This window comes from Aethalodelphis obliquidens, unplaced genomic scaffold (assembly GCF_003676395.1).
Source record: "Aethalodelphis obliquidens isolate GAN/ISIS:26980383/991018 unplaced genomic scaffold, ASM367639v1 scaffold37, whole genome shotgun sequence".
NCBI classification, from domain to species: Eukaryota; Metazoa; Chordata; class Mammalia; order Artiodactyla; family Delphinidae; genus Aethalodelphis; species Aethalodelphis obliquidens.
In genome coordinates this window covers 12,979,875-13,002,001 of record NW_020837981.1, presented here as the reverse complement: position 1 = coordinate 13,002,001, position 22,127 = coordinate 12,979,875, and the positions used below count along the sequence as shown (strand labels likewise).

The window sequence follows — 22,127 nt, the reverse complement described above, 5'->3', positions numbered from 1 at the left end:
TTATACTTGCCTTTACCAGTGAGATTTCCCATTCATAATTTTCGTGATTCTAGTTGTGGCCTTTTCTTTTGCACCTAGAAAAGTTCCTTTAACACTGAGGGGACAGTGTCCTTGTCCCCTCAGTGAATCAGAGCTGACCCTCACTTCCCCAAGAGACTCTCCAAGGTTCATAGGTAGAACTAGCCCAGGCTCCTACAGAGTCACTGCTTTGTGCTGGGTCCCAGTGTATGTGAAAACTTGTGTGAGCCCTCCAAGAGTGGAGTGTCTTTTTACCCCAGTCCTGTGGAGCTCCTGCACTCAAGCCCAGCTGGCCTTCAAAGCCAAATGCTCTGAGGAATTCCCTGGCAGTCCAGTCGTTAGGACTCGGCACTCTCACTGCCAGGGCCCTGGGTTTGATCCCTGGTCATGGAATTAAGATCCTGCAAACCATACAGCACAGCCCCCCCCCCCCCCCGCCCCACCAAAAAAAAAGCCAAATGCTCTGGGGATTCCTCCTCCTGATGCCAGACCCTCAGGCAGGACTTTAACTCTTGTGGGAGAACCTCTGTGATATAATTATTCTCCAGTTTGTGGGTTGCCCACCTGGGCAGTATGGGATTTGATTGTCACAAATGTGCCCCTCCTGCCATCTCATTGTGACTTTGTCTTTGAATGTAAAATATCTTTTTTGTTAGGTTCGAGTCTTTTTTGTTGATGGTTGTTCAGCAGTTAGTTGTGATTTTGATGTTTTCATGACAGGAGGTGAGCTCAAGTCCTTCTACTCTGCCATCTTTTTCAGAATTGAGGGGCTGCTTTTAGTTTTGATGCTCGCTCTCTCTTTCCTCAGCGTGTGTTGGCCGTTATCCCTTTGATATGGGGTGTGCAGGTGCAGTGGTCCCTGAACACTCCTGGGACAGTGGGGCAGCCCTTGGCACCTGCTCATGGGTCTCCTAGGAGTGGCTGCTCTCTGCGCACTCCCAGGATAGCAGTGCAGCGCTTGGTGCCTGCTTGCAGGTCTCATACCGGTGGCCCGTGCCCACTTCTGGAACCCAGAATAGAAGCAACCACTCACGCACACCCCCCAGAGGTCCTGTAGGTGGTGTCCTGTTGCCTGGGAATACTCACAGGGAAAGAAACTCTTACAGTCGTCCTGCCCCTCTCCTCATGCACCCTCCCAATAATGGCACCTCTCTGGTGGGCCCTGGCTTCTTCCAAGTACCCCCTTAGTTGCCACAGTCCAGCCTCTTAAAGCTGTCTTGGTGAAGCCAACCCCAGTCCTCTCCCTGGGTCTGACCTCTGAAGCCTGCACTTCAGCACCCAGCCCCCACCTACACCAACAGATGAGCGTCTGAGGCTGGGGAGTGCAGGGTGGCAAGTTACAGTGCAGGTTACTCTCTGTTTTGCCTTCTGCAAACTGGTCGCTGTGCTCTCCTCCTAGGCTCCAAAGTTCCCCTCTATCCAGGCTGATCTACCTGCTGATGCAGGGACTCTCCAGGGTGCAGGAACCTTTCCTCCTTCACAGCTCTCTGCCTGGGGCACAAGCCCTGTCACCGATTCCTTTCTTTTTCTTTTTCCTCTTGTCCTACTTGGTTACATGGAGGTTTTCTTACCCTTTCAGAAGTCTGAGGTCTTCTGCTGTCATTCAGTAGATGTTCTGTGTGAATCGTTCCACTTGTAGATGTGTTTGTTTTTTTTTTTTTACATCTTTATTGGAGTATAATTGCTTTACAATGGTGTGTTAGTTTCTGCTTTATAACAAAGTGAATCAGTTATACATATGTTCCCATATCTCTTCCCTCTTGCGTCTCCCTCTCTCCCACCCTCCCTATCCCACCCCTCCAGGTGGTCACAAAGCACCGAGCTGATCTCCCTGTGCTATGCACCAAACGTAAGGTAGATAGCTAGTGGGAAGCTATGTTTGGTAGTGTATATATGTCTATGCCTCTCTCTTGCTTTGTCACCCTGAGAAAACCATAATTCAAAAAGAGTCATGTACCAAAATGTTCATTGCAGCTCTATTTACAATAGCCCGGAGATGGAAACAACCTAAGTGTCCATCATCGGATGAATGGATAAAGAAGATGTGGCACATATATACAATGGAATATTACTCAGCCATAAAAAGAAATCAAATTGAGCTATTTGTAATGAGGTGGATAGACCGAGAGTCTGTCATACAGAGTGAAGTAAGTCAGAAAGAGAAAGACAAATACCGTATGCTAACACATATATATGGGATTTAAGAAAAAAAAAGTCATGTAGATGTGTTTTTAATGTTTCTGTGGGAGAAGGTGAGCTCCCCATCCTACTCCTCCACCGTCTTGATCCCTATCCCCATTTTGAGTTAATTTTGTGTATGGTATAAGATAGTGGTCCAGTTTCATTCTTTTTCACATGGCTGTCCAGTTTTCCCAGCACAATTTACTGAAGAGATTGTCCTTTCCCATTTGTATAGTCTTAGCTCCTTGTCATGAATTAATTGACCATATATACGTGGGTTTATTTCTGGGCTCTTTATTTTGTTCCATCGATCTGTGTCTGTTTTTATGCCAGTACCGTACTGTTTCGATTCCTATAGTTTTGTAGTTTGAAATCGGGGAACATGATGCCTCCAGCTTTGTTCTTCTTTCTCAAGGTTGCTCTGGCTATTGGGGGTTTGTTGTGGTTCCACACAAATTTTAGGATTGTCTGCTGTGTTTCTGTGAAAAATTCCATTGGAATTTTTTTTTTTTTTTTTGCGGTACACGGGCCTCTCACTATTGTGGCCTCTCCCTTTGCGGAGCACAGGCTCCGGATGCGCAGGCTCAGCGGCCATGGCTCACAGGCCCAGCCACTCCGCGGCATATGGGATCTTCCCAGACCGGGGCACGAACCCGTGTCCCCTGCATCGGCAGGCGGACTCTCAACCACTGCGCCACCAGGGAAACCCTCCATTGGAATTTTGATAGGGATTGCATTGAATCTGTAGATTGCTTTGGGCAGTATGGAAATTTTAACAATATTAATTTTTCAGTGCATGACCATGGAATATCTTTCCATTTATTTGTGTCGTTTTCAGTTTCTTTCATCAATGTCTTACAGTTTTCACCCTAGTATTTTCTGTTTCATTCTACTAGATTTCTTTTTTATTTTTTCAATGATAGTCATGACCCACTAAGTTGATTTTATGACCAGTTAATGTATGGTAACCTAAGAAGGAAACTTCTCCCCTAATGTAATGATGATGATAATGATATCTCATGTTTCTCAAGTGCTCACTACAGGCGGCAGAGTGGTAAAGACCCCAGCCTCCAGACTTACACGATCCAGGTTTATTCTGATTCACCCATTTCTGAGTCCTATGACTTTGAATAGGTTACTTGTATCGGCAATGACTCAATACAGCTACCACTAACACAAACCCCCCACATCTTTTCTTAAACAAAATCAAAGTGCATTTCTCTCACATTTAAAAGCTGTTTAGAGGTAAGCAGCCTTGGTTGCTTCTTTCAGTTTCTCTCCTTCACCATTCCTAGAGTATGGCCCTCATCTCCATGATCCAAAATGGTTGCTAGAGCTCCAGCCTTCACATCCAGATTCCAAGCTGCAGAATGGAGAAAATGAGGCCAAGCACTCTCATTTCCTTTAAGGAGACTTCCAAAGGAAATGCCTTGCAAACTTCTGCTTTCATCTCGTTGGCCAGAACTTAGTTGTGTGGCTGTGCTTAGCTGCAAAGGAAGGTGGGAAATGTAGTATTTTAGCCAGGTAGTGTTCTACCCCCTAAAAAGCATGGTTTCTGTTCAGCTGAGAAAGGGAGTATAGATGTTTAAGTCTCTGCCAAATAACCTGTGTGTGCCTCAGTTTCCTCTCTTGGAAAACGGTGATCATGATAGCTCCATATGCATTTGTTGTGGGGATTCAAGGGGATAATGTAAAGGACTTGGCAAAGCACCTAATGTGGAGTAGGTGCTAAACAAATAACAGGCACTAGTATTGAGTGCCTGGTGCCAAACTGACCCCCTTCTGTGTGTTATCTCATCGAATCCCCATGACAGCCCGGTGAGGTAGAAATTAGTGTCCTTATCTTATAGATGAGAGCCCTGAGATTCAGAGTACTTAGCTGCTTGCCAAAGGTCACACCTGTGGAGGGGGCAGAGCGGAGGCGTGAACCCTTGTCTCTAGGATACCACCGTCCTTCCCCTTCACCATGAGGCAACGCAGCCTCCTCATGAAGACTGAAACCCTCCCTGAGACTCCCCTGGTGAAACTATGGGACCAAGAGGTATGACAGGTTGGAAACTGAACTTGACTGACTGACGTCCAAGCTGAACCCAAGGCCCAGACCCCCCTCTGTCTGCCCAGCCACCTGTAGGGGGTACCCCCTGCCCAAAGGAGAAACAGGACCAGGACACACACACACACACACCAAAAAAAAAGCCCTTTAGGCTCCCATTGTAACAAGACCTGCAACCTTCAGGTCAGAAGGTCAGGGACTTCAAGTTGCTGAAGGACCCTGGGCAAACCCCTTTCCTCCATGAACCTCAGCTTCTCTATGGAGAGAAGGCTGCTGGACCCTCTCCCTATTCTGGGACATTTTTAGAACAACGTGGCTAGAATGTTTTGAACTCCTTGGGAAGCAAGTCTTTATAAATGAGATATGCTGGTCTCCTGTCAGGGCATTTCTCTGTCTGAGTTAGAACATTCTAAATACCGGAGGCGGGATGGGCAGAGGAGTGAGTGAATCCGAATGTCTGTGGACAGAGGCTGCTTCTCGGGCGTGAATGCTCCCAGCACGCCCTCGCCAGCCTGCGCTGATACACAAAATCTGATTGTCTCACCGTCAAGCCCTGGGCTGGACTGGCCCATGTGAGTGAGGGGCTGGGGCTGTAGCCCTCTGCTGGTCTCAGGATCACGGGTGATTTATAGTTCCTTTGTCTGACTTTGACCTTAATTTCTTCTGTCGTTGTGGGGCTGTAAAATTCTTTAGGGACCTGCAGGCGGAGTGATGGAGATGTCAGGCGGGCAACTGTGTGGGTATTTAATCTATCAGATGTGTGGCTTGCCATTTAGGGAGACAACAGGAGGATGTGGAATCAATATGGTTCATTAGTGAGCTGCGCGTGATGGCCCAATCGGAGCCCGCCAATGGCAGCAGGCACGGGGGCCGTGTCACCCGGCTCCAAGTCACCTTGAGTGAGGATGTGGCCTGGCACATGGGTGGGGACCAGTCCCCACCCAGGTACCTCTCCTCACCTTTCCACTAGGCCTGGAGCTGCCTGTTGCACCCCATGGGGGCAGGGAAGAAGAGGGAGGGGGTCAGACTCCAGGCAAGGATACAGTGGTGAGGTCCAGCAGTGGGGGGAGGTGTTCCCAGCCATGGTTTGGCTACATCCCCAGGGGGCTGATTGGACTGTCTTTTCTTCCTCCTTCCATCTCCTCTGCACACAAGGCCCCACTTAACTGAGGCTCGGCCGCAGTGTCTGTCCCCACATCTCTCTGGCACCCTCCCCTTCTCATCCTCTACCACATAATCCCAGCCTGATAACTGGCCCCAGAGAGGCCTCAAGACCCTTCTGGCTGTGAACGTCTCGTTCGCCCCCGGCCACCCTCCTGCATCCCCGGGAAAATGGCGTTCTGCATCCCGCTCTTCTTTGTTTGATGGTCAGATGTGATTTTTCTTTTTTTGAAGGCACTCAGTTGAGTCTTCCTCAAATCCAATGGCATAAAAGAAGGGGCAGCATTGTAGAAGGGCTAGGAGCGGGATTTTTTTCCTCTTTGATTTGTGTGTGCGAGTGTCAGACAGACGAGGGTTCGAGTCCCAGCTCTGCCGGTGACCAACTGCAGGACCCTGAGCCCGCTAACAGCCATCCCTGAGCCACTGGCCACTCTGAGTGCCTTGAGGGCTGGGAACATACTGCCAGGCTCACCGTTGCGTGTCCAGTGTGCAGCCTGAGGCTTGTGTCTAAGGTCTGGCTCTCCAGAAGCAGACCCTGAGACAAGGACTCAAGGACCGGCAGTTTATTTGGGAGGTGACCCCAGGAAACTCAGGTGGGAGCGGGAGGTGAGACGAGGTCACTCAAGGGGGCGCCGTGAAGCCGGCTACCACGGGGGCTTCTGGAGCTCCGTCCGCTGGGAAATCAACGGGAGGGCTGTGTCTGAGCTATCCAAGCTCAGGGAGAGGAGGCTGGGGTGTTGGTCCATCGACTCCTAGCCCCCATTGAGTGGGGACAGCTTCTGGGGATGTGGACACCCCATCGTTCCAACTGCTCCTTTGAGAAGGAAGCTCACAGGCCAAGAGAGGCACGGACGCCTCCACTAAAGCAGCCCCTGGCGTGCGGAGGTGGGCACGGGGCGCGTGTGTGGCACCAGTAGCTTCTGCCCCAGCTGGGAACTTTGCACACTCATAAGACAAAGGTGGTATTAGTACTTATCTCATGGAGTGGGAGTGGAAATGAAATGTGCTAATACATGTAGATTTCCTGGAATAAATCCTGGGACCCAGTAAGGACCAAACAAGAGTGAGCTGTGTTACTCGTTTTGCAGTCGTATCAGCTGGAGTTGCTTATCTGTAAAATGGGGCTGTGACCCCATCTTGCTGGTTGCTTGCAGGATTAGGGACAAATCGTGTCACGTTTCTCACACAGTGCCAGGCCAGGCCCATAGCTTGACACTCAGCAAGGCAGTGGTTGCACTTATCCCCCTGCCTCCGGGGGACCCCATGCTCGTCCTGCAAGCCGGTCTGGGGACCACCAGGCAGTGCCAGGCATGGGACGCAGGCAGCTGCGGCCACCTCGACAGCCCTTGACATCCCGTAATTGCTTTCCCGTGACAACTCCTTTAAGCACAGAGCCGCTGGCCAGAGCAATTTGCTCCCCATCAATTTTTATTTCCAGGTTTTAAAATAAGATAGAAATAAAGAAGGGGGTGGAGGAGCCCAAGAACAACACTGTATCTGCAATAACAAGCAAGCCGGGGACCCCACACCTTGAGTGCACCTGTCAGCCCAATTCTCATCCCTCCCCAGCCACAGAAGGACACGTTAATAGGCGGGGCTCAGGTCTGGCCCCCATTGGAGCACCCTGTCCGGTAGGGCTCAGGGCCACTTCTCCTCCCCCTCCACCCGGCCAGCTGCTGGCACAGCCCAGGCGGGAGGGCCAGGCTGAGAGAGGGCTCAGCAGGAGCATGTCTGCGGAGGACTGGAAACAGTGAGTGGTTAGAATCAGGGGTGGAAAGACAAGTACTGGCTCCACTTAGTGGCTCCTATGTGCCAGGCACTGGTCTAAGGCACGTTGCTTCAGTACCTTCTAAAATCCCCACTCCAACTCCATGAGACAGGTACTATTATTAGCCCCATTTTACAGATGAGGAAACTGAGGGTTGGAGTGGATGTTACTGTAGTTGTTGGCAGATGGGCCAGGAGAGGAGGTCAGGGGCCAAAGAGGCTGGCCCACATCAGGCCTCAGGGGCATGGCAAGCAGTTTGGGCTTTGTCTTCAATGCCCCGGGAGCCTTCTAAGCTGGAGAATGGTGTCTCGTGTGGTCAGACATCCCCTCTGGCCCTGGTGGAGGATGGGCTGCTAGCACCAGAGGAGGAGCGGGCAGATGGGTCAGGAGGCTGTGCACATAGGCCGTGAAGCCCAGTGTCTTCCTCAAAGTCCCACAGCTGGATGGTTGGGCAGAAGCTGGACCAGCACCCAGATCTCACGCTCCCATTTTGAAGGGATTTTCATGACCCTACACAGAGCCACACAACCTTTTGAGGCCCTTGGTGCCTGGTCTTGCACTGTGCCTCCCAGGGAGAAGCAGGTTTCTGACCCTCCAGCGGCGGAGAGCCCAACAGACATAGCAGAGAGACTTTACTCACATCCCACTGCTTGCTGACTCCCATAGGGAAGGTGGGGCTGAGAGATCCTGAGGCCTTCTCTGCACTCAGTACTATGACAGATGAGTGATGCGGCATGGGCATGTGTGATGGAGTGCTGGCCATCCACCCCAGGTCCACGATGGAACGTGAGGGGGCCCCACCACCCACCGAGTCCCCACCCTTTCCTGACTGCCCTCCCACTCAGCGACTCACCTGACCGTGTGCTCTGAGTCTCTGTCCCCAGCCTCCCCAGTAGCACCCTTTTGTCCTAAGGCCTTCTGCACACTCAGAAGGCCGAGAGCAGGACCAAGGGCTTTCCAGAATGCATCTTTCTTCCTATGACCCACAGCCTCCCCGGGACCTCTCCTGTACCCTCTGCTTCACTCCCTGGTCCCACTGCCCACCTGGAGCACTCCTCTTCTTATCCCTACACGAAGTCCAATGGGAGACATTTCCTTACAGATGCTATCATTTCTTCTCCCAGGAGTGTGACATCCCCCCTGACCAGGGATTCCCAGGAAGGTGCTCAGAGCAGCAGCTTCCAACCAAACCTTGTTTTACCCACCCAGCACTCGCCATGCCCTCACCCATCAGCCCTGGCTTCCTACTCAGATTAGATAGCTTCCTTCTGAGACGACGAGGGAAACTGACACACCGAGCATTTGCCCGGAAGTGCGGGGCAGTCCAGATGATACTTCCTGGCCATTGGCTTCTACCTCACATCCTAGAGAGAAGCTGAAATACTCGTCCACAGCATGGGAGGGAGTGTGGGAACAGGGGAGAAGACCGGGCCCCATGGGCCTAATCAGGCCAAGTGGAGGTCACCCCAGCCTCTGGGCTACCAGGTTCCTCCAGAGGAGTACCTCCTGCCTCCCACCAGCCTCCCCAGAGCTTGCAAGAGGGCAGTTAATCTCACGTAGTTTAAGGAGTTATTCAGAGGAGCTCAGCGAATGATGAATGTGGAGATCACTACCAGTGAAGCACTGGGGCTCCGTGGAGCTGTTTAAAAATGCATTCTCCCATGTAAATTTCTGCTCCATCAATCCTTATGACATGTCAAACATTGCTATTGTTTCCTGAACAAATTGTACCGTGTGCCCTTCTCTGCAGATTTGTGCACGGGAGCAGAACTGCTCGCCGGTGCCCGCTGCCTGCCACGTTTGCTTGGGACCCAGGGCTGCTGGGAAGGCAGCTGGGTCTGCCTTGCTTCAGAGCAGAAGCCCCGTGCGGGGCATCCGGGCGAGCGTGCGTGACGGGGGTGTGGACGCCGGTGGGGAGTGACTGAGTGCGTGCCTGCCAGCTGCCGGCCTGCAGGGAGAGGTGCACAGGTGGCTGGGGAAGGGGCGTGGAGGGGCCCCCGGGGCTGAGGCTTGGGTGGGCGTGGGGGCTGCTTGAGACTGAGGGTGGGTGCAGATGTGCATGAGTTTCTGCGTGTGAGTACGTAGCAGGTTGGGGTCCACCTGAGACAGAGGAAAAGAGAGAAGGTTTCTGTGAGAGTATGTGAGGGTGGGGGTGGGACAGGGAGGTATTGGGGGCTGCCTGAGACACAGAGAGGAAGAGAGAGAGAGAGAGAGGGTGTGTGTGTGTGTGAAGAGAGAGAGAAGTAGGTAGGGAAGCGAGAGGGCACAGGTAGACAAAAGAAGACACAGGGCAGGACTTTCTAGCTATAAAGAAGGGTACAGGGTGTTTAGAAACCTGAGAGAGGGGGGCGTCTGGCCCAGGGAGGGGCTCAGGGAGCCAGAGTGCAGCAGCGGCATCCGACGAGCAGCAGTTGGCGGCAGACCCAGCAGGAGGCCAGAGCAGGTGGGGGTCAGGTCGGGGCATAAGGCCCAACGTCAGCAGATGGGCGTCTGCAAGGCCATGACGAGGGACAACAGGGAGGTGCAGGGATCCATGGGGATGGTGTGTCGGCAAGGCAGATAGCCTGTAAGGGAGGCCCCTGGTTCAGGGCAAATGAATGGAAGACGGTGAGAGATGGCCACTGTTCATTGTCAGAACAGGCTGGGTCAGAAGGGGGCCCTTGGGAGGAGCAAAGAGACAAGAGGACCTGATCGCTGTTGAAATGGTGGATTCCTGGGAGTGGGCATGAGATGTTGTGATGAGCATCAGAGGGCAGGGAGCTGGGCTGAGCATAGAGCCCTGGCATCCAAGTTGAAGGAAGAGCTATATCCACAGGGTGCTGGGTGAAGAGCCCTGCAAGGGTCAGAAGGGTGCCCACAGCCAGCCAGCCTGCCCCGGCCTTTAGCAGGTGACAGCCTCCCCCAGTCTAGGCCCTGAGCCACCTGCACACACCATGACCAAGCTTGGGTGGGATGGGATTGAGGGGAACCTTTGAGGATGAAGGATCTTGGCTAAGGGCCTGCGTCCTGGGAAATGACATCCAGCGACCCCTCCGTCCTCTGCTTACGGGCACAAGCAGAATCGCTGGAGCCCACCCACTCAAGGCAGAGGCTGGGGGCAGAGCCTGTGACGAGACGGAAAAGACTGCCTGTTGGGGCCTCATCTATGGGGTGAGTACAGTGACCTGGTAGGAGCATCCTGGATCCCATGGCTGAGCTCTCAAACTGCAGGAGGACGCCCCTCCTCCAGCCCCACCAATGGGGGAGGGGAGTGTTTGAGAGCACCTGCCTTGCAGTTGACTGTATTGGGTTCATGTCCTGGTACCGTGGCTGTTTGACCTTGGGCAAGTTGATTGACCTTTCTGAGTCTCAGTTCCCTCCATCTGTAAAATAGAAATAATACTGGTGCTTCCCAAAGGGAAGGACTTCCCGAAAGTCCTTCCCGTAGGACTTTTGGGAAGATAGAGTGAACTAAAGCATGAGAAATGCTGGGCACAGTGCCTGACACTGTGAGTAAGTGCTCAAAGGGAAATGGCAGGGGGTCATTTTAGCCCCTCCCACCCTGTATAGCCAGGGGAAAGTCGGATGTTTCTGACATGAGCCTGGCTGGTCTGGGGATCTGCCTATTCCTCCACTGCAGGCTCACCTTGTCTTAACCTTTGGAATTTTCCCCCCCGCCGTGTGTATTTATTTTTTTCTTTTTTGTCAGCAGAATAAAATTACACTTTTGCCGGCATTGTCCATCACAGAAATAAGCACTCGCGGATGCAATTATAAAGGCCCAAATGAGGGAATTAGTTTTGCTGGTAATGCCAGTGTTGAGGAGAATCGGAGGAGAGGCCTTATAAACCAGGCGCCGGGCAGCAGCCAGTCCCGGCGGCACCCTCTCCCACGAGCTGACCGCGGGGACAGGTGCTGACCCGCCGGCTGGTCTTCCTGGGCTGCAGACGCTTCCGCTGGGGGAGACAGAGACGTCTGAGCCGCCTCCGGGCCTCAGTGAGAGCGGTTCTCACCAGGACCTCCCAGGCTTCTCGGTGTCCAGCCAGTGACGGTCCTGTAGACCCAGATACACGTTGCCAAAGATCTTCTCCAGGGCTAGTCAACCTCAGATAGCAACCCAGTCACCTGCTAGCCCATTTTCTGCTGTATTTCCCCACAGTTCTTACCACTGTCTGAAATTGTTATTTAGCTATTTCTCTCCTCCATTATTGTCTGTCTCCCCTTTCTGATTATAAGTCACATTCCAGCAAGGGCATTGCCATGCTGATGGCTGTGGCTTCAGAGCCAGGCACAGTAGCTGGCACATTGGAAAAGCTCAGAAAGTATTTACTGAGCACGTGACTGAGCGCGAGTCTGATCATCATCTTGGTGAAGGTTCTTTCTGTGGTGTGCCAGGCGCCCCCCATCTGCCCCTCCACGCCCACGTTGCCCTTCTCACCTGCTCTGCACCTGCCTGCAGGCTGACCGTGAGGGCTGTTCAGTGAGTGTTCCCCCCACCCCCCATCCCACCTGCCTCTACCTGAGCTTGGGAGACTTACTGGAGATGCTTTAGAAACTCCAGCCCTGCCTCCTGGGCAACCTAAGGAGCCCCACTCTGGCTGCTCACGGCCCACCAAGGTGTTTGCTGATGGGAGCACTAGCCCCCCAGAAGGAAGGTCATGCTGGCCCTCAGTGTCTGGCAATGGAAATCCCAGATTTTACTAAATTTGGTGAAGATTTTGAGCCCTGTGCCAAGCACAACAGAGTATACAAAAATAGGTTAGGTACAGACTTGTCCGTCAAGGGGAGGGAACGGGGCATACGCAAGCAGGTTTCAGGGACAGCAGACTGAGTATTCTAAAACACGTCCAGCCAGGGGCTCTCAGGTCAAGAACAGGAAGCAGCCAGGGAGCTCCCTAAGGGAGGGGGCATTTGGAGGGGTGGGCAGCAGTTACGGAATGAAGAGATGATGCAACCAGGCAATGAGGGGACAGTTTGGGTGCATCAGGGAGAGACGGGTACAAAATCGCCAAGGCCAGCCAGGCTCTGCAGAGCCTTGACGACAGGCGCCGGTCTGAAGTTAATTCAGCAGCAGTGGGGAGCCATTGAAGGTCTTTGAGCAGAGGAAGATCATTGTAGCCATTGGTTTTGACTTCTTACACCTGGGCATCTTATGAGAGTCATGGCAAGTGGCAAAATGTGCTCGTGTGTACCTGTGGGTGAGATTCTAGCCCAGGTGGAGTAGTAACGGGGACACAGAGGCATCAGAGAGGGGGCCAGCGGCAGCGAGATCCCGGAAGTGACCCTGCACGGAGACAGAACGTCCCAGAACGTGGCAGGAGGAAGGGTGTTCATGGCCTGAGGAGGACATTTGTTCTCTCTGCACAGGTCACTTCTCAAACCCTCCTTCCTAAAGTGGGCCCGAGGGTCACTGTTTGGCACGTGATTCATCTGTTGATTTTTCAGTTGCTTAGGAGCAAAGCAGGTCCTGGGAAGGAGGTTGTTGTGAAAAGTGCTGTAACAAGCAGAGTGGGGCTGGGACAGAGACCTGCCTGGGTGGGACAGGTTACAGGGTGGGTAGTGGAGCAGGCCCCGGCAGCGCCCCCTACTGGGCTGGCCAGCACGGCCAAGCGGCTCCTAGGCCTCCACGGGACGCTGCTCCGAGGGCGTGTGTCACAAGCTGCTAAACGGTTTTCAACACAGGGATCTGGAGGCCAGCTCTGGCTCTTACCAGCTGTGAAATCTTGGGAGAGTTCCTTATCATCCTGCCTCTGATTCCTTGTTTGTTACAGACAGGGAGGAGAGGGTTCTAACAGTACTTGCCACGTATGCGTGTGGTCAAAATGAAACAGTATACGTACCTATGTGGTGTGGATGTGGACGCAGGTGTACCTGTAGATGACGGATATAGGAGCTTTCCTGAGCCACCCTGATGTCCAGGCCCCGTGTCCCACCCTGGCCTCGGGGATCCGCAGCCTCCTGGGGTGGGAAACACATCAGCCCACAGCTCCAGCTCCACAGAGCGGTCACAGCTGGGAATGCCTCCAGCAGGGTGGAGCCCTAACCCAACGTTGGGGAGCCGGGAGGACAGGAGTGGGAGAGCCAGGTGGGAGAGGAAGGAGGCGATCCGGCAGAGGGCGCAGCGCGAGCAGAGCCGGTCAGGCCCGGGAGCCGCACACGGTCCAGCCTGCACGTGGTCGGAGATGAGGCCGGCGCTGGCAGCAAAGGCCCAAGTACAGGGCTGAGAATGCATGTAAAGGAGGAGGGCCTTCAGCAGGGCCGCCTAGCGGGCAGATTTGCTGCCTTCTCTGGGCGCAGGGCCCTATCAGGCCCCCGCGGCAGCCTGGCGCTGGCCGGAGCGCCCTGACCAGGCCCTTTGTGTTGTGCTGGCCGCTCCCACCCTGGCAGGCGCACAGCCTGCCATATTATTCTGCTTCGTGCACGTGAAAAATGAAAGTTCTCCCTCTCCTCTTCACCAGGCATACATATTTCATACGGTCATTAGACGGTGGCACTAAAGGACTCACAAATCTTCCCCGCTTAGCATCGGCGGCCTGGGCGGGCAGCAAGAGGCCCCCGGGGAGAGGGGTCACCGTGGGAACCATGGCTGTGCTCAGTCCACTCGGGGAGGGAGTGGGGACTCAGCGGGGGTGGTAGAGGCCAGCATCTGCCTGGAGAGAGAAGACAGTTCTGTCTTGTTCCCAGGGGCTCGTCACCTAACTTCCCTGAGCCTCAGGGTGAAGAGGACTGGACAGGGGGACCTCGGGGGTCCTTCCCACCCTAAGAGTCCGAGTGCAATTCCATAGGGCACATAGACGTGGAGGGCTTGTCCCCAGGGTCCCGATGCGACCTTCAGGGGCAGGGAACCCCCCTTGTGGCTTGGCGCAGCCCACTCTGCTGACCCCTCTGCCCCTCCTAGCCTCTCCCCTCCCTTTCCCTCGCTCCTTTTCGCCCCTCCCTTTCCCTTAGAATCCGCTCTCCTCGCTTTTGCCCCCATCTCTCCACCACCCCCTTCTTACTAGAATTGGTTCCTTCGTTTTCCAAGCATTTTTGAAGCACCTGCCACGTGTCAGGCACTGTCCAGGCTGGGAGGTGAGCCTGGCAGATGCGGCCCTACCCTCTTTGCTTCCCCAAACCCTTTCCTTGGACAAATGAGGATGCCGAGGCCCCAGGAGGTTGCTGTCTGGTCACACGGTGACCTGGGCTGCTGACTCTGACCTGGAGCTAGGGTCTTTACATTACACTCACCCCTCACCAAGGGGCTTGATGGCATCTGGTCAGCTGCTCCCCAGACTGAGCTGCAGTTATTGTAGTCTAGGAATACCATGTGTGGTGGTGATCATTTCTTGGTGGAATGAAAGGGGACTTATGGGTGCCTCCCCGCCTTCTCTGGTCCCTGAAAGGGGAGGAGAGAGGTGGGCTCATTATGAGAAGTTTTGGTCTCCTCTGCCCTGGAATAAGCATTCCTTCTGAGAACAAGTTCTCTTCTTGGTTTAGAAGCAAGAACACGCTGAGGCGAAGGATGTGACTAGCCGGCACTGGGTTCAAATTCTAACTCTGCCGCTCTTTCAGCTGTGAAGCCTTGGGTGAGCTGTTCACTCTCTCTGCCTCAGTTTCCCCATCTGTAAATCGGAGGTGGTAGTAATAATAGCACCTACGTCATAGGGTCATTATGAAGATACAATACGTGATAAGTGTGAGGAGTCGATAAATGCAGGTGTCGGGAGGAGTGGCTCAGGGCACGGGGGACGGTCTGCCCTGGAATCGGTCCTGGGTTAGAGGGTGGGTTACATAGCTCGGCGTTTACCTTTCCATTTATTATACACGCGTCCCCCGACAACCTGTGATGCTCTTGGAGCCTGGCCAGGGCGGTGAGAAGACAGAGGTCCACACACAGTCTGCTGAACACAGTGGGGACTGAATGGAACAGTGTGTACAAGAGCCCGTCCTTAAAAGCAGGCTGCCACAGCCCCTGGAATTGGCTTCCTTCTGGATAACCAAGTTTTCTGGATAACAGATCTTAACCCTTTGGGTATAAACGCTTTTTTTCATTTAAATCATTTGGAATATATCATTTACTTCTCTGCCTTCCTGAATTCAAAATACTGGACTCAAATTGGCGTTTTCTTGAAATTCGGGTTTATCGTAGAGAACGCAGAATGGAATAGCTTTCACAGAATCCAAGAACTTTAAAAGGAACCTCAAAAAATACCTAGTACCGAGGTATTGAGCAGGGGGAAATAGGGAGAGGCTGATCAACGGGTACAAACTTTGTTATAAGATGAATAAGGTCTGAGGATCTAACGTATAACATGGTGACTATAGTTGATAACGCTGTACCGCACCATTGAAATTTGCTGAGAGGGTAGAACTTAAGTGTTCTCACCAGACAAGTAACAAAAGAGTAAATCTGTGAGGTGATGGGTGGTTAATTAACTCAATAGTGGGAATCCTTTCCATTGTCAAGTATACCTCAATATAATATATTATCATAATAATTTTATTGTATAATAAAGTTATAAAATAATTTGTCGATTATACCTCAAACCTAAAAAATAAACAAAAGTAGGTATTGAAACATATTTTTAGCAGCAGAACCTTTATCCAGTTGTGATCTTAGAGAAGCCCTGAGTGTAAAACACCCCAAGGTCAGCCCAAGGCCTTTCCCTCCAGGCTCTGGTGGCAGGTAGCAGTTTGCCCAGCTCTAGGGCATGGCCTGGGAGGGAGCAGAGGTCACAGTGCCTGGCACAGAGTACATGCTTACTGAGTAACTATTGAATGAATGCATGAATGGTGTCACTTAGTCTGCACTGTGGACTATAACCATGCCAGCGATAATGCAGAAGCCCAGAGGTTCCAGCCGCAAAAGCCAAGCCTCTACTGTAACTACCATTGTCCTGGACAAGGAAGGGGTTGGAGAGGGGCCCCACGTAGGTGGCCTAAAGGAAGGAACCCTGGGATGGCAGTAGGGATCGCAGGTTCTGCCCCACTCTGCTTGAACCTGCTCGTGACCTAGAGTGGTGACAGGGTCACACCAGACCTCACTGTGGTCTGGGCCTCAGTTTTGTCATCTGTGTGATGGGTAGAAATGTGTGCCTTCCTCATCATGTTGTGACAGTTGTGAGGGTAAAATGAGGTCTTAATAAACCTGGATGCCCTTTGACAGTGTAAAATATATGATCGAGTGCAGGCTGGCAGTGGTCACCATCGTTGCCATCATCATCAGGCATGAGGCAGGCCACTCTCGCTCCAGTCTCTTTTTACTGTAGGTGATAGAAAGCCAACTTGGACCAGCCTGGATAAAAGAGATCTTGTTGAACTCACAAACCAAACTGAGGTGGGAAGGGATGTCAGATTCAGGACTAGAACTACCAAGATCAGCCCCTGTCTTCATCGTCCCTACACATCTAGCAACTCCCACTTCACATCGTCCCAGCTTCACTGCCCCAGAGGAAAGCTTTTATCCCCAGCAACAATAAGAAGAATCCCAGGAAAGGATTCTAATAGGCCCCTGCTGAGGTCAGGGACCACTCCCAGCCTAGTCCCTGAGGTCACGGGACTAGGTCCCACTTGGACCACTTGTTCAAGCAGAGAGGGATGCCAAAAGATGGGTGGGGGTGGGCAGCAGACTGTTTCCAGCAGAAGAGGTTGCCAACCAGACGATAGTCTGCTTGGTACACGCAGTGGATTATTCCCCGGGTTAAAGAAGGGGGAACACTAGAAATCCACCCAAGAGGCCTCCCCTACCGGGTACCACATCTGACTTGGAGGCTTTGGGGACTGGAGGAGAGTCGCCAGAGGAGGCCACCAGGTGGTTGAACCCACCCCCACTTTTGTTTGAGATATTTTGTAAAGCTACAAGTTGTGACCCCAAGCCACAGGTCTAGGGTCTCTCCCCCAAGCCCTCTGAGCATCTACAGAGAATGTCTGACATGAGTCCAGGAAGGGTGATTTCGCAAAGTTGGAGATTTAGGTAGAAGACTGATCCTCCGGAACTGTGTGCTCCAGTATTAATTTAAATCGCCGTTTGTGACTGGTGAAAACCTTATTGAACAGCGTGGCTCTAGAAAATTCGGCCTGGGCCTGAGGAGCTGTGTGGGGGGAAGCATGGGTTTGCTGTGGCCATTTCCTGCTGAGATCGGGAGCCTCGGCTGGTTCTAGCAGTAATGACTTCTTTTTCTTACCTTTGCAGGCAACAGACGATGACGTGGGCACCTTCGGGGAAGTCAACTACTTCTTCAGTGATAACGCTGATCGGTGAGCCCCTGCCCCTGGCCTTCCGAGGTGGCCCTCTGCCACTCAGCAGGCCCAGGACGTTTCTTGGTGCCCAGGAAAAGTGCTGTGCCCCTGTGGCTAGGGAACTGGACTGTGAGTCAGAACTCACGGGCACTGCTGCTCGTTTGGCCTTGATTGTGGTACAGTATTGCTCAAGTCCCCTAAACTCTGGGGCGTAGTTTCTCTGACCCTCAAAAGATAGCTTTTAGTTTGGGGAATGAAGAAGCTTTTTTTTTTTTTTTTTTTTTTTTTTTACCTTGCCTAATGTCTTTATTTTACAGAGGGGACATTTAAGCCAAGGGAGGAAAATAACCATTTTTACAAACTTTTCCGTGTCCTTTTGTTCTGTTGTTGAAAAATGAAAATCAAAGGACAGTAGATTTTCCCTTTTGCTTTAGTTTCTAAAAATATCAGAGTGAAATTGTCCACACATAGTTCTTTTTTTTTTAGCTCTTCAATACTTTGTTTTAATTTAATTTTTATTTTATATTGGAGTATAGTTGACTTACAATGTTGTGTTAGTTTCAGATATATAGCAAAGTGATTTAGTTATACAAATATATGTATCATTCTTTGTCAGATTCTTTTCCCATATAGGTTATTACAGAATATTGAGTAGAGTTCCCTGTGCTATGCAGTAGGTCCTTGTTGATTATCTATTTTATATATACTGGTATATATCTGTTAATCCCAAACTCCTAATTTATCCCTCCCCCATCACCTTTCCCCTTTGGTAACCATGAGTATGTTTTTGAAGTCTGTGAGTCTATTTCTATTTTGTAAATAAGTTCATTTGTATCATTTTTCAGATTCCACATATAAGTGATATCATATGATATTTGTCTTTCTGTCTGACTTACTTCACTTAGTATGATAATCTCTAGGTCCATCCATGTTGCCACAAATGGCATTACTGCGTTCTTGTTTATGGCTGAGGAGTATTCCACTGTATATATGTACCATATCGTCTTTATCCATTCTTCTGTCGATGGCTATTTAGGTTGCTTCCATGTCTTGGCCATTGCAAATAATTCTGCCATGAACACAGGGGTGCATGTATCTTTTTGAATTACGGTTTTCTTCGGATAGATGGCCAGGAGTAGGATTGCTGGATCATATGGTAGCTCTATTTTTAGTTCTTTAAGGATCCCCCATTCTGTTCTCCATAGTGGCTGCATCAATTTACATTCCCACCAGCACTGTAGTAGGGTTCCCTTTTCTCCACACCCTCCCCAGCATTTATTGTTTGTAGGCTTTTTGATGGCCATTCTAACTGGTGTGAGGTGATACCTGATTGTAGTTTTGTTTCTTCGTTTTTTAAATTTATTTATTTATTTTATTTTTGGCTGCATTGGGTCTTCGTTGCTGCATGCGGGCTTTTTCTAGTTGCGGCGAGTGGGGGTTACTCTTCGCTGCAGTATGTGGGCTTCTCATTGCGGTGGCCTCTCTTGTTGGGGAGCATGGGCTCTAGGCACGTAGGCTTCAGTAGTTGTGACATATGGGCCCAGTAGTTGTGGCTTGCAGGCTCAGTAGTTGTGGCTCACGGGCCTAGCTGCTCCACAGCATGTGGGATCTTCCCAGACCAGGGCTCGAACCTGTGTCCCCTGCATTGGCAGGCAAATTCTTAACCTCTGCACCACCAGGGAAGCCCCCTGATTGTAGTTTTGATTTGCATTTCTCTAATAATTAGAGACGCTGAGCACCTTTTCAAGTGATTTTTGGCCATCTGTATTTCTTCTTTGGAGAAATGTCTGTCTGATATTCTGCCCATTTTTGATTGGGTTGTTTGGGGAGGTTTTTTTTGTTTTGTTTTTTTAATATAGAGCTGCATGAGCTGTCTGTATATTTGGAAGGTTAATCCCTTCCCAGTGGCTTCATTTACAAATATTTTCTCCCATTCTGTGGGTTGCGTTTTTATTTTGTTTATGGTTTCCTTTGCTGTGCAAAAGTTCTTTAATTAGGTTGCATTTGCTTGTTTTTGTTTTTATTTTGATTGCTCTAGGAGGTGGATCAAAAAGGGTATTGCTGTAATTTATGTCAAAGAGTGTTCTCCCTATGTTTTCCTCTAAGAGTTTTATAGTGTCTGACCTTACATTTAGGTCTTTGACCCATGTTGAATTTATCTTTGTGTATGGTGTTAGGAAGTGTTCTAATTTCATTCTTTTACATGTAGCTGTCCAGTTTTCCCAGCACCATTTGTTGAAGAGACTGTCTTTTCTCCATTGTATATTCTTGCATCCTTTGTCATAGATTAATTGACCTTAGGTGCGTGGGTTTATTTCTGGGTTTTATATCCTGTTCCATTGATCTATATTTCTGTTTTTGTGCCAGAACCATACTATTTTGATGACTGTAACTTTGTAGTATAGTCTGAAGTCAGGGAGCCTGATTCCTCCAGCTTCGGTTTTCTTTCTCAGGATTGCCTTGGCTATTCGGGGTCTTTTGTGTTTCCATACAAATTTTTAAATTTTTGTTGTTGTTCTGTGACAAATGTCTTTGGTAGTTTGATAGGGATTGCATTGAATCTATAGATTGCCATGGGTAGTATAGGCATTTTGATAATATTGATTCTTCTAATCCAAGAACATGGTGGATCTTTCCATCAGTTTCTGTCATCTTCGATTTCTTTCATCAGTGTCTGTATAGTTTTCAGAGTACAGGTCTTTTTTCTCCTTAGGGAGGTTTATTCCTAGGTATTTTCTTCTTTTTGATGCAATGGTAAGTGGTATTTTTTCTTTAATTTCTCTATCTGAACTTCTGTTGTATAGGAACTTTAGTGTATAGGAATACAACAGATTTCTGTGCATTAATTTTGTATCCTGCAACTTTACCAAATTCACTGATGAGCTCTAGTAGTTTTCTGGTAGCATCTTTAGGATTTTCTATGTAGAGTATCATGTCATCTGCAAACAGTGACAGTTTTACTTCTCCTTTTCCAATTTGGATTCCATTTATTTCTTTTTCTTCTCTGATTACCATGGCTAAGACTTCCAAAACTATGTTGAGTAAAAGTGGTGGGAGTGGGCGTCCTTGTCTTGTTCCTGATCTTATAGGAAACGCTTTCAGCTTTTCACTGAGAGAATGTTGTTAGCTGTGGGTTTGTCATATATGGTCTTCATTATGTTGAGGTAAGTTCCCTCTATGCCCACTTTCTGGAGAGGTTTTTTTTTTTGCGGTACACGGGCCTCTCACTGCTGTGGCCTCTTCCGTTGTGGAGTACAGGCTCCGGGCACACAGGCTCAGCGGCCATGGCTCACGGGCCCAGCCACTCCACGGCACGTGGGATCTTCTCGGACCAGGGCACACACCCGTGTCCCCTGCATCGACAGGCGGACTCTCAACCACTGTGCCACCAGGGAAGCCCTCTGGAGAGGTTTTTTTTCGTGTTTATTTTATTATTTATTTATTTATTTTGGCTGCACTGGGTCTTAGTTGTGGCACATGGGATCTTCATTGCAGCATGTGGGATCTTTGTTGCAGCATGTGAGATCTTTTTAGTTGCAGCAGTGGGACCTTCTTAGTTGTGGAATGCAGACTTCATAGTTGCAGCATGCAGACTCTTAGCTGCAGCATGCAGACTCTTAATTGAGGCATGAGTGTGGGATCTAGTTCCCTGACCAGGGATTGAACCCCAGTCCCCTACATTGGGAGCACAGTGTCTTACCCACTGGACCACCAGGGAAGTCCCTGGAGAGTTTTTATCCTAAATGGGTGTTGACTTTTATCAAAAGCTTTTTCTGCATCTATTGAGATGATCATATGGTTTTTATTCTTCAATTTCTTAATGTGGTGTATCACACTGATTGATTTGTGGATATTGAAAAATCCTTGCATCCCTGGGATAACTCCCACTTGATCATGGTATATGATCCTTTTAATGTATTGTTGGATTCGGTTCACTAGTATTCTGTTGAGGATTTCTGTGTCTATGTTCATCAGTGATGTTGGCCTATAATTTTCTGTGGTATCTTTGTCTGGTTTTGGTATCAGGCTGATGGTAGGCTTATACAATGAGCTTGGGAGTGCTCCTTCCTCTGCAGTTTTTGGAAGAGTTTCAGAAGCATAGGTGTTAACTCTTCTCTAAATGTTTGATAGAATTCTCCTGTGAAGCCTGATCCTGGACTTTTCTTTGTTGGATTTTTTTTTAAATTTATTTATTTTCTTAATGTTTTTGGCTGTGTTAGGCCTTAATTGTGGCACGTGGGATCTTTCATTGAGGCACGGGGTTTTCATTGCAGTACGCAGGCTTCTCTCTAGTTGTGGTGCATGGGCTTCTCTCTAGTTGTGGCATGCAGGCTTCTCTCTAGTTGTGATGTGCAGGTTTTCTCTCTCTAGTTGTGGCATGTGGGCTCCAGGGCATGTGGGCTCTGTAGCTGTGGCGTGCAGGCTCCAGAGCGCATGGGCTCTGTAGTTTGCAGCACGCAGGCTCTCTCACTGAGTTGCACAAGCTCAGTGTTTGTGGCATGCGGGCTTAGTTGCCCCGTGGTATGTGGGACCTTAGTTCCCCGACCAGGGATCAAACCTGTGTCCCCTGCATTGGAAGGCGGATTCGTTACCACTGGACCACCAGGGAAGTCCCTTGTTGGATGTTTTAAATCACAGTTTCAATTCCAATACTTGTGATTGGTTTGTTCATATTTTCTGTTTCTTCCTAGTTCAGTCTTGAGAGATTATACCTTTCTAAGAATTTGTCCATTTCTTCTAGCTTGTCCA

General features: G+C 50.3%; 1 protein-coding gene across 1 annotated transcript in view; it reads left to right on the top strand.

Moving 5' to 3' along the window:
• The window catches only part of CDH23 (cadherin related 23), a 450,353-nt gene that overhangs the window by 275,191 nt on the left and 153,035 nt on the right, over positions 1 to 22,127 (top strand). Inside the window, exon 16 of the mRNA XM_027129962.1 lies at positions 17,332 to 17,396. Within this exon, the coding sequence (XP_026985763.1) occupies positions 17,332 to 17,396 (65 nt within the window). The remainder of the gene's footprint in view (positions 1 to 17,331; positions 17,397 to 22,127) is intronic.